This window comes from Scyliorhinus torazame, chromosome 16 (assembly GCF_047496885.1).
Source record: "Scyliorhinus torazame isolate Kashiwa2021f chromosome 16, sScyTor2.1, whole genome shotgun sequence".
Taxonomy (NCBI): domain Eukaryota; kingdom Metazoa; phylum Chordata; class Chondrichthyes; order Carcharhiniformes; family Scyliorhinidae; genus Scyliorhinus; species Scyliorhinus torazame.
In genome coordinates, this window is record NC_092722.1 from 128,007,403 (window position 1) to 128,025,850 (window position 18,448).

At 46.7% G+C, this 18,448-nt stretch overlaps 1 protein-coding gene across 3 annotated transcripts in view; it reads left to right on the forward strand.

The window, feature by feature from the left end:
- Positions 1–18,448, forward strand: part of hectd2 (HECT domain containing 2) — a 174,889-nt gene that overhangs the window by 145,850 nt on the left and 10,591 nt on the right. For all 3 annotated transcript variants that reach the window (XM_072479036.1, XM_072479033.1, XM_072479032.1), the window contains 2 exons: positions 3,008–3,123; positions 12,870–13,013. In XM_072479036.1, coding sequence (XP_072335137.1) covers positions 3,008–3,123; positions 12,870–13,013 — 260 coding nt within the window. The remainder of the gene's footprint in view (positions 1–3,007; positions 3,124–12,869; positions 13,014–18,448) is intronic.

An 18,448-nucleotide genomic window follows, 5' to 3' on the forward strand; every position in this document is an offset into this window, starting at 1 on the left:
TCTTAACTCTTCCAGTTTGGCTGCTAAGCTCTATTTGCAACTGAATCATAATCTTACAAAATATAATCTGTAACTACATATTCTGTAAATTAGTCTGATCTTGTTTGAATTTTTGTCGGCACCTCATGACCTTGAGACCTTCACCATCACCACCTCCAAATCACACCACCCTGAGTTGGATATACATGACTGTTCATTCCCTGTTGCTGTGTACCTACTTGATAGCATTGTGGGAATACCTTGGCACTGATGGAGGATCAAGAAGGAGGCCCACTAACATCTCATGGACCGCTAAGGATGAATAATAAATAATAAATTACAAGAGACCCCTTCATCACAAATTCTCAGAATTGTTACAGCACAGAAGGAGACAATTCAGCCCATTGGTCAATTAACCTGGTAACATCCCCCACCTTCTCCTTGTAGCCCTGCATATTCTTCTTTTTCAGCTAACAGCCTAATTCCCTTTTGAATGTCTCGATTGAACCGGCCTCCACCACATTTTAAGATAGTGCATTCTAGATCTTCAACACTCGCTGTGTGACAAGCTTTTTCCTCCTGTCACTTTTTGCTTCTATTACCAATCTATTTCCCCTCATTCTCAATCCTTCCATCAGTGAGAACATTTACCCCTATGTAGTCTGTCTAGACCCTTTATGATTTTAAAACCTTCTCGGCTTTCTTTTCTCCAAGAAAAATAGTCTGAGTTTTTCCAATCAGTCTTCACGACTGAAGTTCCTCACCCCTGGAACCATACTCATGAATCTTTTCTGCCCCGTTTCCAATGACTTTACATCTTTCCTAAAGTCCAGCACCCTAAACTGAATGCAATACTCTTGCTAAGGCTGCATGTGCGCCTTCCAAATTAGAGTCTTACACAATTTTAGCATAACCTCTTTCCTCTTGCACTTTTCCCCCTATTAATAAAGCCTAGGATACTGTATGTTTTATTAACTGCTCTCTCAATCTATACTGCCGGCATTAAAGATGTATGCACAAAGGTCCCTCTACTCCTGCCCCCTTTATTGTGTTGTATCCTTCATTTTATGTCCATGTACTTCATAACAAAATGAATCATTTCACATTTCCCATATTGAACTTCATCTGCCACTTGTATATATTCTTTTGAAGTTCTGAACCATCCTCCCCTCAGTTCACAATGCTTCCAAGTTGTGTATAACCCTGAAAATTTGAAATTGTGCGCTGTGCACCAAGGTCTAGGTTATCAATATATTGGGAAAAATGAGGGTCCCAACACTGGCCCCTGCAAACCTTCCTCCAGCTCAAAAAACATCCTTTAATCCCTATTCTGTTTCCTGACGCTCAGCCAATTTCCATGTTGCTACTGTCCCTTTTAATTCATAACTTTGCTCACAGGTCTGTTGCGTGGCACTATATTAAATACCTTTTGGAAATCCATGTGCACCACATCAACAGCATTACCTTTGTTGACCCTCTATGTGACCACATGCAAAAACCTAAGCAAGTCAGTTAAACACTGTTTTCCCTCAACAATCCATGCTGGTTTTCATTTATTCATGAGACCTTTAATTTTGTTTTGAGTAGTTTCTCCATGTCTGAAGTTGAACTGACTGACCAGTAGTCACTAAACTTACCTTTTACACCCTTTTTTGAACAAGGTGCAACATTTGCAATTCTCCAGACCTATAAGGAAGACTGGAAAATTATGAACAGTACCTCTGCAGTTTCCACTCACATTCTGAAAAATAAATATATTAAAACTAACTCGGCCAACTTGGGGCAATTTGGGGGAATTATTTGCTCTCTTTGCACAGTAATGCTACAATGCACAAATGGATATCCTCATTCTACTTCACAAGTACTATACAGTGGTTCCTCCGACCAATGAAATTATCAACAAAAATCTGAGGTCACAATCAAATTTTCCAATGCTGGTTAGCTTACCACCTGACACGGGATTAATTTTCAGAAATTGCAGATTCAGTCATTGATAGTTGTGGTAATGCACACTGAAGATACAAGATTGCATTTTCTGCCCTTGTTTCCTTCAGTGTTTCCTCCAAATGGTATTCAGTGTAAGAAGATTATTCATTAGACATCTTCAGTGGCAAATGCCAGAAAGTGTCCTTGGACTTGCTTGACCTGAAACCATGAGACTTTATAGGACTTGATGTTGAGGACTCTCAGGACTGCTTACAACCCACAGCCACTTACAACCCACAACCATTTCTGGTGGGTCAATCCCACCAATGACCCATGAGCAGTTTCTCAGTAAATAAGCGAGGTCACACATAAAAAGCCGGTGTCCATTTACTTACCATTGTATTATAAAATCTGTGTAGGTTAACGCACTTGCAACAATTCCAGTCCAATAGTTTATCAACCTACTCAATTTTTCTAGCTATTAAATTAATTTTACATTTCTTAAGTTCACAAGCATCATCTGTCCCTTACATGACAGTATGGAAATAACAGTACTGTGCAATGGGCTGCATGATAGACCGTTCTCTGTCAAAACTTGCATCCAACAGGGATGTGCCACTCCACCAATACTATTATTTTCCTTGCAGCATCACTGTAATCTATCACTGGCAGGTCCGGTTCTCACAGCACCAGAGGCCCGGGTTCAATTCTGACCTTGGATGACTGTCTGAGTGAAGTTTGAACTTTCTCCCCATGTCTGCGTGGGTTTCCTCCAGGTGTTCTGGTTTACTCCCACAGTCCAAGGATGTGTAGGTTAGGTGGATTGGCCATGCTAAAATTGTCTCTTTGTGTCCATGGATCTGCAGGTTAGGTGGGGTTACAGGGATAGGGTGGGTTGTGGGCCTAGGTAGGCTGCTGTTTCAGAGGGCTGATGTGAACTCGATGGGCTAAATGACCTCCTTCTGTACTGCAGGGATTCTGTGATTCTAACATTTCATGGTAAAACATGGTTGATTTCTTTGACAGCGATGTGGCAGCAAAATTTAATTTTGGGTTCCAAATGTGCAGAGCAAATGAAAATAAAAGGCTGATTCTTCCACAGTTGCTTCTCCCAGAAGAAGTGGAAATTCTTGTGTGTGGGAGTCCAGAGTTGGACATTTATGCGCTGCAGAAGATTACGCAGTACGAGGGTTACTCCAAGATAGACCCCACAATACGGTAGGCAATCCAATTCTTTTTATAATTACGTTAACACAGTTTTCTGTATTGGTGTCAGTTTTAAACACGATCTGGATCGCGTTTTCAGAAAATTAGAACAAATTTGAACTTTTACAGGATGGTATAAAATGCACGTTGAAATACTACACTTGATGGTACCAAATGCATGTTGAAATACTACCCTGGACTAAGATTCATACATGACATTTAGGACATCTACTTCCAGAGATGCCAGATGGTGGAGTGTGTCACTGTTGGAGGTGCTTGCTTTCAGTTGAGAAGTTAAACCAAGAGGCTTCTTTCACCTTCTGGGGACGATAAGACTTCAGTTTTGAGGATAGATTAGTGAAGCTGGGGCTAATTCTTTTGAAGAAGAAAAGTTTGAGAGGAGATTTTATCAGAGATGTTCAAAATCATGAGGAGTCTGGACAAAGTAGACAGGGATAAACTGTTCCCATTAGCAGAAGGGTCAAAAAACGGAGGACACTGAATTAAGGTGATCAGTCAATGAACCAGGGGCGACATGAAAAAAGCACCTATTTTATGTAGTGTGAGGTTAGGATCTGGAATGCACTGCCTGAGAGTGAGGTGGAGGCAGGTTCAAGTAGGTTTCAAAAGACAATGGATAATTATTTAAGAAAAAAAATAATTGCAGGGCTGCACGAAAAGGCAGGGTGCTGGGACCTCTTGAAGAGGGCTAGCATGGACCTAACCTAGACCTAACACAGACCTAACAGGCCAAACGGCCTCCTTTTCTGTAAACCATTCTATGATTCTGATTCCTAACTTTCAGGTTTGCAGTTTACTACTTGAACTGAGAGCAGTTACATGCTACTCAGTTCAATAAAGTTATAGAGTCGTTTCCCTTCTATAAGGAAGAATATAAGCACAACCACCAACCTTCTGGTTACCCGGATTATGGTTTGTGATAATAATGTGGATTTATTTTCAAAAGCTTTGCTATAATCAGTGGGAATGTGCCTGCTGTGTTATAGAGTTTGTCTGTTTGCTTTATTTTCTGCTGTTGAAATGAGTTTAAACCATTATCGAGGAGTTACTGACTGGTTCTAATTGTTTTGCGGAGCCATCAAATTAGTGAGTTGGGTTTGGGCTAATTGAAAGCTAGAAGTGTTATAGCAGGGGTAATTAGGGCCAACAGGGAGGAGGGAGTCTAGTGAGATAATGATTGGTTCTGTGCCACAATGAACAGCAACTTACATTTTCATAGTAAATTTAATGCAGAAATCATCCCACATCTCAAGGCTGTGGTTGCAGAGAAAATTTGGTGAGCCTTACAGCACCGCATTAGGCCTTCAGAAGTAACTTTTAATCCAGGGAATTTGGTACATACAAAGGAGAAGGGTAGAGGGAATGGAAGAGCTGAAAAAAGGTATAGGCAGTGATGGAAAAGCAGCAATTTAGCAACATGGCAATCAAACTTAGAGTACATTCCTCAAGGCTAATTGGCACTGATTATACATTTACAAACCTGAACAGTGAATAGAACCATAGAATTTACAGTGCAAAAGGAGGCCATTCGGCCCATCAAGTCTGCACCAGCCCTTGGAAAGGGCACCCTACATAAGCCCACACCTCCATCATATCCCCGTAACCCAGTAACCCCACCTAAAACGAAGGGTAATTTTGCATGGCCAATCCACCTAACCTGCACATCTTTGGACTGTGGGAGGAAACCGGAGCACCCGGAGGAAACCCACACTGACACGTGGTGCCGGAGTGTGGTCACTAAGGGGATTTCCACAGTAACTTCATTGCAATGTAAGCCTACTTGTGACAGTAATAAAGATTATTATAAAGGATGCCAAACAAAGAGTTGGAAATAGTTTGATGGAAACACTGAAATATCAGACAAGATAAAACCAGCCTCATCACACAGGTGGATATTATCATGTGAGAGTACCTTTAAGAAATGGGTGCTTAAGAAATGTACCTTTAAGAAATGGAACTGCTCATGTTACTGAAGTGATGTCAAGAGTGTGGGGAAGCTGAGCTCACGTCTGCTTTTTGAGTTTCAGTTTGAGAGAGCAGCTGGGAATGTCTGTGCATTTTGCTGTGAGCTGCAGGAAGAAACACCGAGCTGGTCTGTTGATTTCTGAAAATCCAAAGATTATAAATATATTGAATGTAACCTAATGTGCTCCTATTTTTGAAGGTTTTGCCGTCTTTTGGATGTTTAAAGGAACAGTTTGAAGGATTATTTAGTGTTGTAGTCTTTTGGGGTTATCTTTGAATTAATGGATGTTCAGGTATTCAATGGTTGTTTCAAAAAGATTAACTTGAGTTAATAGAATAAACATTGTTTTGTTTTAAAAAAACACTTGTTCATTTATGCTGTATCACACCTGTAGAGTGCGCCGTGTGCTCCCCACACAATAATCTATTAAAAGTTATGGGTCAGTTGAACTCCATGCTACACTTTGGGGTTCTCTAAACTCTGACCCATAACAATTGGGGGCTCGTCCGGGATAAAAGCCTATCTATTGGATTGGCTTAGTGAACTTAAAGACAGTGAGGGGTGAGCATATAGTGTGGTTGCTTTTCAGGTGTGGTATTTTAGTTTCGGTGGGGAGTGTGTTGTGGACAATGGCTCTTCAGAGGCTCAGAAGTTTTTGGGGGTGGACACGGTAACACGCAGTACCTTACGGACAGAGACGAAAAGCAGACTGTTAGATTTGGCAAAATCATTGCAGCTAACATTGCCTGGCAAAATGTGAAAATATAGGGTGCTTATCGCGGTAGCTGAGCATTTACATTTGCCTGAGATACATTCTGACTCATTAGAATTGGCAAAGCTCCAGTTGCAGATTAAGCAACTTGAACATGAAAAAGAATTAAAGCTGCTTGAATATGCAATGAGAGAAAAAGAAAGAATAGCCCTGGCAGAACAAAAAGAAAAAGAAAGAATAGCCCTAGCAGAACGAAAAGAAATAGAAAGGAAGATACAGATCAGGGAAAAAGATAAAGAGAGAGAGTTTGAACTTAGGAAAATGGCCATGAAACATGACAGTCAGTTAAAATTGACAGACGTAAAGGGAAACGTACAGTTGGATGAGATTGATGAGGATAGTGAGACAGTGTGTCATAGTCGAAGAAGTCGTGGGGATCTATTTAAATATGTCCAAGCATTGCCAAGGTTTGACGAGAAAGAGGTAGAAGCTTTTTTCATTTCATTTGAGAAGGTAGCTAAACAAATGAAATTGCCACAGGACATGTGGGTGTTACTGATTCAAATAAAGCTGGTAGGTAGAGCTTGTGAAGTGTTTGCATCACTGCCGGAGGAGGTATCTGAAACGTATGAGGAGGTGAAAAAATCCATCTTGGGTGCATATGAACTAGTGCCTGAAGCTTACAGACAAAGGTTTAGAAATTTAAGGAAATAATTTTGTCAAACATACATGGAGTTTGAAAGGCTCAAACAGAGTAATTTTGATAGGTGGATAAGGGCTTTGAAAATAGACAAAACGTATGAAGCTCTCAGAGAAATTATACTTTTGGAGGAGTTTAAAAATTCAATTCCTGATGTAGTGAGAACTCATGTGAAAGAACAGAGGGTTAAAACTGCGAGATTAGCAGCAGAAATGGCAGATGATTATGAATTAGTTCATAAATCAAAGCTTGGTTTCCAACATCAGTTTCAGCCGGTGAGGGATAGAAACTGGGGACATGAGAAATACTAAGTGGTAAAGATAAAGGTGATCTGATGGGAGATAATAAAGAGAGTGTACCTCAGATTAAAAAAGAAATCCAAGAGGGTGGAAGAGAAATTAAAAGTTTCAAATGTTTTCACTGTAATAAACTAGAAAGTCACAGTGTTGGTGGTTGAAGAAAAGCACTGGGAAGGCTGATGTGGTAAAACAGGATAAGACAGTGGGGTTTGTTAGAATGGTAAAGGAAAGCCCAAGGGAAGCGAAGGAGGTGCAAAAGTTGTACAGCCTGATCAAAAGGTGATTGATAAAAAGGTGCCAGATCTCTTTAAAGAATTTACTTGTGTGGGTAAAGTTTACTCATGTGTATCAGGAGGAGCAGGTAAAGAAGTCACAATTTTAAGAGATACGGGAGCTAGTCAATCTTTAATGGTAAGAGATGAGGAATTATGTAATTTGGGAAGAATGTTGCCAGAAAAGGTGGTAATATGTGGAATTCAGGGTGAGAGGAGTAGCGTTCCATTATATAAGGTAAGGTTGGAAAGTCCCGTGAAGAGTGGTGAAGTGGTAGTAGGAGTAATCGAGAAACTATCTTGTCCAGGAATACAGTTTAGCTTGGGTAATGATATAGCTGGATCGCAAGTGGGAGTGATGCCTACTGTGGTTGATAAGCCAGTGGAAAATCAGACGAATATCCTGGAATTTGTCTGGATTGTGTAGTAACAAGGTCTCAAAGTCACAGGTTAAGACAAGAGGAGAAATCAAAGAGTGAAGATGAAGTTGAAGTGCAATTATCAGAAACGATTTTTGATCAGATGGTTGAAAAAGAACAAGAACAGGTGGAGGATGAGGCGGATATTTTTAGTTCAGGAAAATTGGCGGAGTTACAACAGAAAGATGTAGAAATAAAACGGATGTATCAGAAAGCATACACGAAAGAGGAATCTGAGTGGATACCAGAGTGTTATTACCGTAAAAGTGACGTCTTGATGAGAAAATGGAGACCTGCACATCTGCAGGCGCATGAAAAGTGGGCAGAAATTCATCAAGTAGTGTTGGCGGTAGGGTATAGAAAGGAGGTGCTGCGAGTTGCACATGAGGTACCCGTGGGAGGTCATTTGGGGATAAGGAAAACTCAAGCTAAAATCCAGAAATATTTTTATTGGCCTGGACTACATAAAGGTGTAGTTACATTTTGTCAATCATGTCACACATGTCAAGTGATATGGAAACCTCAAGCAGTGATAAAACCAGCGCCCTTAATACCCATTCCAGCATTTTAGAAACCTTTTACAAGGGTCCTAATTGATTGCATAGGACCACTTCCTGAAACAAAAAGTGGGAATCAATATCTTTTGACTATAATGGATGTGTCTACTAGGTTTCCAGAGGCCATTCCAGTACGTAATATTACAGCTAAAAAGATTGTGGAGGAGTTACTTAAATTCTTTACTAGATATGGACTACCCACAGAAATTCTTTACTAGATATGGACTACCCACAGAAATACAATTGGGTCAAGGATCAAATTTTACCTCAAAGTTATTCAAAGGAGTTATGGATAGCTTAGGAATAAAACAATTTAAATCAACTGCGTACCATCCAGAATCGCAGGGAGCATTCAAAAGGTGGCATCAGACATTAAAGACAATGTTGAGGGCTTATTGTCAAGATTATCTAGAGCATTGGGATAAAGGAATTCCATTCGTACTGTTTGCAATTAGGGATGCACCTAATGAGTCAACCAAATTTAGTCCTTTTGAACTAGTTTTTGGTCATGAGGTAAGAGGGCCACTTAAATTGATTATGGAAAAATTGGTGGGTGAGAAATCGGAAATTACATTATTGAATTACATGTCAAATTTTAAGGAACGATTAAATAGAGTAGGTGAATTGGCGAGACAACATTTGAACGTTGCACAAAATGTGATGAAACGGGTAGCGGACAAGAAATCCAAAGTTCGTAGTTTTGCGAGTGGAGATAAAGTTTTAGTGTTGTTACCAGTGGTAGGTGAGCCTTTAAAAGCTAGCTTTTGTGGACCTTATCCGATTGAAAGGAAATTAAGTGAGGTGAATTATGTGGTTAAAAACACCAGATAGAAGGAAGACTCACCGAGTGTGTCATATGAATATGCTTAAAAGGTACTTTGAAAGGGAAGGAGATAAAAAGGAGGTTTTAATGATTCTAACTCAAAGTGACGAACCATATCCAGATGACTGTGAATTTGACATACCTCAAATTAAATTGGAAAATGAGAATGTTCTTAAAAATTGGGATAAATTGGTAAGTTACCATCCAGAGGAAAAACAAACTGACCTGAAAAAGTTATTGATATCACATGGGCAAGTTTGTAGAGATAAATTGGGAAGTACTAAAATGGCTATACATGATGTAGATGTGGGAAATGCTGTTCCTATCAAACAACATCCATATGGACTTAATCCTTTAAAATTGGCACAGGTTAGCAAAGAGATTGAGAGTATGCTTAAAAATGGCATAATTGAAGTGGGTTGCAGCCAATGGAGCTCAACCATAGTGATGGTACCTAAACCAGACGGTACCCAACGGTTGTGTGGTGACTAGAAAGGTGAATGCAGTTACAAGAACGGACTCTTATCCTATCCACGTTTGGAGGATTGCATTGAGAAAGTGGGACAATCCGCTTTTATTTCCAAATTGGATTTTCTTAAAGGTTACCTTTATCCGAAAGGGCGAAGGAGATTTCAGCTTTTGTGATTCCAGATGGTATATACCAATTCAAAGTTATGCCATTTGGCATGAAAAACGCCCCAGCCACATTTCAACGGGTAACTAACACAGTTGTTTCAGGATTACCCAATTGTGCGGTATACATCGACGATCTGGTAATTTTCAGCCAGACATGGAAAGAACATTTACAACATCTGATGAAGTTATTCGATCGACTTCAGGTGGCAGGTTTGGTGATTAACCTACCCAGAAGTGAATTTGGAAAAGCCCAAATCACTTTCCTTGAGGAGTTTCCAATACCCTCAAGACGAAGGGAAATAATGCGATTTCTTGGCATGAGTGGATTTGATCAATCCTTTGTGCAAAAGATTTGTAGTGTTGTTGCTCCACTGATGGACTTGCTGATGAAACGTCAAAAATTTCAATGGAAAGCGGACTTTCAACAGGCATTTGACTGCCTGAAAGCTGTTGTAACCGATGCTCCTGTATTGGAGAATTGCAAGGGACTCTGTGATCAGATTGAACTAAAGTATCTAACTTTAAAGAGAAATGCCGAGGCATAGAGGAATGGATGGATCGTGCAGAGACTTTCTTGTTCAAAGAGACTGTCAATTGAGAAGGATTTTGGTTGGAGGAAGAAGAACGGGGAAAAAAATAACTATATTATTATACCTGTTTGCGTGTATTGTTTTTTTTTGAACCGATAAAGTATTTTCACTGTGTGCATTTCTTAATTGATTGTGCAAAGGTGAAAAATGAAACCATCTTGAAGTTGATGGTTTATTTTTTTTTCTTGGGGGGAGGTGTCATGTGAGAGTACCTTTAGGAAATGGGTGTTTAAGAAATGTACCTTTAAGAAATGGAACTGCTCATGTTACTGAAGTGATGTCAGAGTGTGGGGGGAGCTCAGCTCACTTCTGCTTTTTGAGTTTCAGTTTGAGAGAGCAGCTTGGAGTGTCTGTGTGTTTTGCTGTGAGCTGCAGGAAGAAACACAGAGCTGGTCTGTTGATTTCTGCAATCCAAAGACTATAAATATATTGAATGTAACCTAATGTGCTCCTATTTTTGAAGGTTTGCAGTCTTTTGGATGTTTAAAGGAACAGTTTGAAGGATTATTTAGTGTTGTAGTCTTTTGGGGTTAAGATATTCAATGGTTGTTTTAAAAAGGTTAACTTGAGTTGATAGCGTAAACATTGTTTTGTTTTAAAAAACACTTGTCCATTTATGCTGTATCACACCTGCGGAGTGCGCCATGTGCTCCCCACACAATCTATTAAAAATTATGGGTCAGTTGAACTCCATGCTACACTTTGGGGTTCTCTAAACTCTGACCCATAACAATATGCACAGAAGAGGCACTTTTACTTCCAGGTGGCACATACAAGACTAAAACTAGGGTCTGGTTTAACTCCGTAGGCTAGACAGCTGATTTGTGATGCAGAACAAGACCAGCAGTGCGGGTTCAATTTCCGTACCAGCTGAGAATTCTGAATTCTCCCGCTGTGTACCCGAACAGGCACCGCCATGTGGCGAATAGGCGCTTTTAAAATTAACTTCATTGCAGTGTTAATGTAAGCCTACTTGTGACAATAAAGATTATCTATTTTTATTTATTATTTAGACTAGTAGCTTGGGGTTTCAAAGAAATACTTGATGATCAAAATGTCAGAGTGAACTCCCCTACTGTAGGAAAAGTGAGCTTGAAGACTTTCTTAGTTCTTTTAGCAACACATTCCTGGGAATGTGAAACGATTTATGTAAAGCTTTTTTCAGGGTGAGAAAGCTGGGGAGGCAGTGTTGTAGTGGTGTTGTCACTGGGCTACTAATCCAGAGACCCGGGATAATGCTTTGGTGGCCGGGTTTCGAATCCCACCTCAGCAGATGGTGAAATTTGAATTCATATTTTTAAAAATCTGGCATTAAAAGTCTAGTGATGACTATGGAAACATTGTTGATTATCGTAAAAAAACATCTGGTTCAGTAATGCCCTTTAGAGAACAAAATCTGTCATCCTTACCTGATCTGGTCAACCTGTGAGTCCGGGCCCACAGCAGTGTGGTTGACTCTTAAATGCCCTCTGTAATGGCTCTCTGAAATGAACCCAGTAAGCCACTCAGTTCAAGGGCAACTAGGGATGGGCAATAAATGCTGGCCCAGCCAGAGACACCCACATCCCATGAATGAATTTAAAAAACAATAGAGCAAGGCTCCTTAGGTAACACCATCTAAATTATCATCCAGAAGAACAAGGGCAGCAGTATGTGAACACTACTACCTGAAAGTTCCCCTCCAAGTCACACACTATCCTGACTTTTGTCTGAGTGGTGTTGAGCTTCTTTGGTGAGTGGAGCATATTCCATCACACGCCTGACTTGTGCCTTGTAGAGTATGGGCACGTTTTGGGGAGAGTCAGGAGGAGAGTTACTCGCTACAACATTCCTAGCCTCTGACATGCTCTTGTAGCCACAGTATTTATATGGCTACCCCAGTTCAGTTTCTGTTTGATGGTAACCCCCCAGGATTTTGATAGTGGGGGATTCAGTGATGGCAATGACATTGAATGTCAAGGGGCGATGGTTAGATTGTCACATGTTGGAGATGATCTTTGTCTGACACTTGTGTGGCACGAACGGTGCTGAATATTATATCATCAGCAAACCTTTGACCTTATGATGGAAAGAATATCACTGAAGATAGTTAGGCCTAGGACACGAGCCAGAGAAACTTGAAGAAGAGGGACATCTTGTATTGTAATGAGGATATGGAAAACCGATATCTTCTTTAATCACTTTGTATTTATTAATTATTTATACATGGTAAAGAAGAAAAAAAGATTTGCTTAAAGAAGACAGATTATGGAATCTAGTAATGGTTTGTTGTACATAACAGGTGAAAATACATATTTTGTTTCTTTTCAATTAGTTTGAAAGATTGTTCTGCTTCCCCAAAAAATGTGTTCATTTACCTGTCACTATATTGGAATTTACATTGTTGAGGTTTACCGGCAATTATATTATTAGACAGGTAATGGGTATTTGGGCATCTGTAAATAAGGATAGCTGAGACACTGATGGGGTGGAAGAAGGAGTGTTGACTATGCACTAAGAAAATAAATTCTCTCTGCAAGGTAAAACTGTCTGTCTTCGTGTTGACTTCACCAACTGCCTTAGATCTGTATAACAGTAAATGGGGTTCCAGTCAAGCAGGCTGCATTGTGCCGGTTGGTGCCGAGCTTCTTGAGTGTTTTTGGAGCCGTACTTATCTAGGCAAGTGGAGAGTATTCTATCCCATTCCTGGCTTGAATGAACGGCATGTATACTCACTATATAAATTATATTGTGATATTTTCTGCTTCCATCTTTTCCCACTAGGTACTTCTGGGATGTGGTTTTAGGATTTGGTCTCGAGCTCCAGAAACAACTTCTACATTTTACTACAGGAAGCGATCGAGTTCCAGTTGGTGGACTTGCTGATCTTAGTTTTAAAATTACGAAGATTGATGTGCCCACCGACTGGTAAGATGCCTTCACTATTGTAATTTCTAATTGTTACAGTCTTTCCTACATTTAAATCTGAAAAGAACACAGCTACCTATGACCTATAACTCCAAGTGGATGAAAAGGGTGTGGACCCAAGTAGTCCACTGAAAGATGATGTTGTAAAAGCTGATCTGTGATTGTAGCCTCAGACAATGATTACTCAGCATTGTGCTGAAAGCGTGCAACATAGAAAATGCAGTATGGCATATACACAGAGTTGTGATTCTCCCAGCTGAGACAAATAATCTCAAAGGTTTTCCATAATCAGCCAGTTTAAATGGTGAATGGAGTCTGATTGGTCAAATACAGTTGAATAAAATGCAGTGGTTCCCTCTGATCTTTGCAAAATTGTCATTGAAAGTAGTCACTCAATGTTACAATTATAACAGAAATCCTGTATTCTTACAAAACACTAAAATAAAGTATCTGTTGAATACATTTTTTTAATGCACAATGCTGATAACGTTGTAGTGGGATTCAGTCTAATTCAGTCTCGACGCTACACTTCTGGGGCGAGATTCTCCGACCCCCCGCCGGGTCGGAGAATTGCCGGGGGCTGGCGTGAATCCTGCCCCCGCCGGTTGCCGAATTCTCCGGCACCGGAGATTCGGCGGGGGCGGGAATCGCACCGCCCCAGATGGGCCAAAGTCCCGCTGCTAGAATGCCTGTCCCGCCGGCGTGGATTAAACCACCTCTCTTACCGGCGAGACAAGGTGGCGCGGGTGGGCTCTGGGGTCCCGGGGGAGTCAGTCCAGCGCGGGCCTAGCCCCTCAAGGTTAGGGCTCGGCCCCCCAAGATGCGGAGGATTTCGCACCTTTGGGGCGGCGCGATGTCGGACTGATTAGCGCCGTTTTTGACGTCGGTCGGCGGACATCGCGCCGATACTGGAGAATTTCGCCCCTGATGTCACCTAAGCATACACTTCTGGAGCGTCATTCTCTGACCCCCCAGAGGGTCGGAGAATGGCCGTTGGCCGCCGTGAATCCCGCCCCCGCCGGTTGCCGAAGTCTCCGAAGGGAGAAAAGTCGGCGGGGCGTTAATGTCGCCGCTGCCGTCGGAGAATGTCACGGGTCTGCGCAAGGCAGCCGATTTTCGGCCTGCCGATATTCTCCCTTCCGGATGGGCCGAAGTCCCGTCGACGTGATGACCGTTCACGTCGACGTAAATTAAACCTCCTTTTCATCGGCGTGACCCTGTGCTCCAGGTTCACGCCGACCAGTGTGGAGGTGAGTGACGGCCTGGGGGGTTGGCTCTGGGCAGTCGATGGCGTGGCCGCAGTCTGAATGCGTGAGGAGAGGTGTGTCTCGGGTTGTGTGTGTGTGTGCGGCGGGGGGGGGGGGGGGTTGATAGAGTAGGCTGGGCTCCGGGAGAGTGCCGGGAGGGGGTCCGTGCCGGGGAGGGGGATGGGGGGGGTCCATGCCGGGGAGGGGGATGGGGGGGGTCCGTGCCGGGGTGGAGGTTGGGGGGGGGGTCCGTGCCGGGGTGGAGGTTGGGGGGGGGGGGGGTCAGTACTGGGGTGGAGGTTGGCGGGGGGTCCGTGCCGGGGAGGGGGATGGGGGGTCCGTGCCGGGGTGGAGGTTGGGGGGGGGGTCCGTGCCGGGGTGGAGGTTGGTGGGGGGGGGGTCTGTGCCGGGGTGGAGGTTGGGGGGGGGGGTCCGTGCCGGGGAGGGGGATGCGAGGGCAAGTGAGTTGGTCCACCTGGCCAGGTGCCAGCCTCCAACAGTTGGACCCATGCGGTCCATGCCACCTGGCTGGGGGGTGGAGGGGATATGGGCAATGATGACATGTCGTCGTTCCCCTCCCCCCACCAGGCCGTCATGTTTTCCGATCATCCAGCGATGTTGGCCGCCGTGGCGGCATCCGCTCATGTCTATGTTGCCCTGGATGAGGAGGAGGAGCGTGCCAGAGAGGCGGCGCAGGCTGCCGCAGAGGGACAGGCGGCAGCCGCCCAGGCTGGAGGGACACCTGACCGACAGGACGAGGAGGGGGAGGAGGACGTCGCGGCCCCACGGCAACGGAGGCACCCGAGGGCGCCCCGTGTGTACCGGCCCCGGCAGTCATACCAGGACCTCACGGACAGGGAATGCAGGAGGAGACTCCGGATGAGGCGGGAAACCGTGGCACACATCTGCCACCTGCTGGCACACCTGTCACTGCGTGGCACCGGCGGGGGACACCCTCTCCCCGTGTCCGTCAAGGTTACGGTGACCCTGAACTTTTATGCAACGGGGTCATTCCAGGCACCGAGTGGGGACCTGTCCGGCATATCGCAGACATCGGTGCATCGGTGCATCCGGGCAGTGACAGATGCCCTATATGCCATGGCACACCACTACATCCGCTACCCCGTGGACCGGGCCAGCCAAGACGCCCGGGCCGTGGGCTTCTCTGCCGTGGCCGGGTTCCCCATGGTCCAGGGCGCGATCGATGGGATGCACGTCGCCGTGCGGCCACCAGCAGATAACAGGGCCGTGTTCACCAATAGGAAGGGGACCTATTCAATGAACGTACGTACAGGTGGTCTGCGACCACCGCATGATGATCCTGCACGTCTGCGCCCGTCACCCAGGCAGTGTACACGACTCATACATGTTGTCGCGGTCATCCATCCCCGGCATGTACGAGGGACGCCATCCCCGGCTGAGGAGCTGGTTGCTGGGCGACAGGGGCTACCCATTGCGATCGTGGCTGATGACGCCTATACGGAGGCCACGCAATGAGGCGGAGAACCGCTACAATGATGCCCATGTAGCGACAAGGGGAGTGATAGAGAGGTGCTTTGGCGTGCTGAAGATGCGTTTCAGGTGCCTGGACCTCTCTGGGGGCGCCCTCCAGTATCGGTCAGATAGGGTCGGCCGCATCATTGTGGTGTGCTGCGTCCTGCACAACATAGCCCAGCAAGAGGGGCGATGTGCCGCAGGCAGAGGAGGGCGGAGTGGAGGAGCAGCAGGAAGAGGCGCAGTCCTCCCCAGATGAGGGGGATGGGGGTAATGGTCAGGGCAGACGGGGTAGACACAGGCGGGTGGCTGTCCACCATTACCGGCTGGCCCAGCGGGCACAGGACAGACTGATAGACGCCCGCTTCACTGACTAGATGGGCGTGGGAATCGGGTAGTATGGCCACAGACCGCACACCATGGCAACAGCCAACCACCCACCCCCCCCCCACCCATCCACCCACCACCCTCACCCCCCTTCCCAACCCCACCCACCCCACCCGCATGCACACCACCCCCCCCCGCCCCATTGCCGATCCACCTGCGGCACAACAGGCTGGGCTCACACAGTTGCGGGTGGACGCGTGTCTATCGCAGGCCATGGGGGATGATGACAACCCGCCCTGCGGTGTGCTCCTGGCTCTACATCGTTGGACTATGTCTGACCCATGGCCACAGTACCACCATCCACCCGGACCATCCCTGCTGTGACACTGCAGCACACGGTCCCGTCCTCTGCCCGGGGGATGTTGATGGCGGCCCAGGGGGAAGGGGGCAGACTCACCTGGGGCTGAGGTTAGACCACCCCTCACACACACACTTGCGCTCAACGTACATGACACCCCCGCACACTTTGGACAGAGCACAAAGGCAGCTTCTGTATGTGTAACATTGACTTTAATAACCAAAGGAGTTCATGCACGTGCCCTAGCCCCTAAAACACATCTGTGCCCTGCACCCGTGCCAACTTACTCAGTGTCTAATTGTTTGGCCTTACGGGCCCTTTGACTACGTCTACGTGGTTCCCCAGACGGTACAGCAGAACTGGAGGTGGACTCCTGTGATTCCTGCCCTCTGACACTGGATCCCTTTGGCGGCCGTTTCCTGGGGCGTCCTGGCCTAGATGGGCCAGGCTGCGGCCCGGGCGACTGGGATGGCAAGCTGCCAGCCTGTCCTGCCCATTGCCCACCCAATGCACCTGGGACGGAAGGGGGGAGTCCGAGGTGTCGCGGTGTACCGGGACCTCCCCTACAGGGGGAGCCGGGACGGACCACACCACCTCCTCCTCCCTCGGGGCGTCCGATGGCCCCCAGGCCTCTACATGGGTGGGGGATGCGAACAGACTGGCCATCCGACGCCCCCCCGACATCTGGCGCTGCCAGTCCTGGAGGCCCGTGCTGGTATCGACAGGGGTCTGCAGGTTTGCAGCCATGGAGCCCAGGGGGTTGGCAAACCCTGTCTGTGACAGTGCGACGCCGGCTCGCACATGGCCACTGGCGCCGATGTCCTCAGCGATGGCCTGCAGAGACTGGGCCACGGCCTGCTGAGACTGGGCCACGGCCTGCTGAGACTGGGCCATGGCCTGCTGAGACTGGGCCATGGCCTGCAGAGACTGGGCTACGGCGTTGAGCGCCTCTGCCATCTGGCGCTGACACTGGCTCATGGCCTCCTGTGAGAGGGCAGCCATTTCCTGGGCCACAGACGCCGCCTGCACGGAAAGCCCCAGGCCTCGCAAACCGTTCCCCATGTCTGACACCATCGCACCCATTGCCTCCACCGCGGACGCCACCCGTGCGGTGTCGGCCTGGGTGGCACGCATGACCGGCACCACTCCCAGCTCCTGGACGCGGGTGGACTCCTCCACCTGCGACTGCAGCCGCCGCAAGCCGCCCGTCACCCTCTTCGCTCGTCTCCGGGTCGGTGGTTGCATCGGATCTATGTGTGGGTGTGGTAACTCCAGGAACCCGGGATCCATCTGGGCGGTAGATGTTCGCTTGGGCTGGGCTGCCCTCCGACCGCCCGGCTCCTCTGCTGCTCCTACCTCCACCTGCTGTACCGGGACGGCTGTGTTGTGCGCACCAGTGAGTGTACCAGACGCCTCATCACTAAAGTGCCCAACCGTGGTGAGTGTTTCTGCGATGGTGGAGGGTGTTGGTGACAGCAGTGGCGTTGTGTCGTGCTCTTCGTCCCACTCTGAGTCCATGGCACTTTGGGGTGGGGGTTCGTCTCCACCCATCCACTCTGAATCACTGTCCGGTATTTCGTCTTCCTGGGTAGTGGTGTCCCGGGTAGGGGTATCCTGGGCAGTGCTGTCCCGGGCAGTGCTGTCCCGGGCAGTGCTGTCCCGGGCAGTGCTGTCCCGGGCAGTGCTGTCCCGGGCAGTGCTGTCCCGGGCAGTGCTGTCCCGGGCAGTACTGTCCCGGGCAGTGCTGTCCCGGGCAGTGGTGTCCCGGGCAGTGGTGTCCCGGGTAGTGGTGTCCTGGGTAGTGGTGTCCTGGCTCGGATGTGACGGGGGCCTGTGGCTGCCCCCCTCGTCGCTGGGTGGTCGCTCCCGCACGTGACAGGGGTGTCGTCTCCCTGTTGCTCCAGGTCTCTCCGTCTCCCGTGGTGTGCGAGGGGCATCCTGCGGGCATCGCATGCTGGAGGGTGCGGGTCTCTCCGTCTACCGTGGCCTCCGAGGGGCATCCTGCGGGC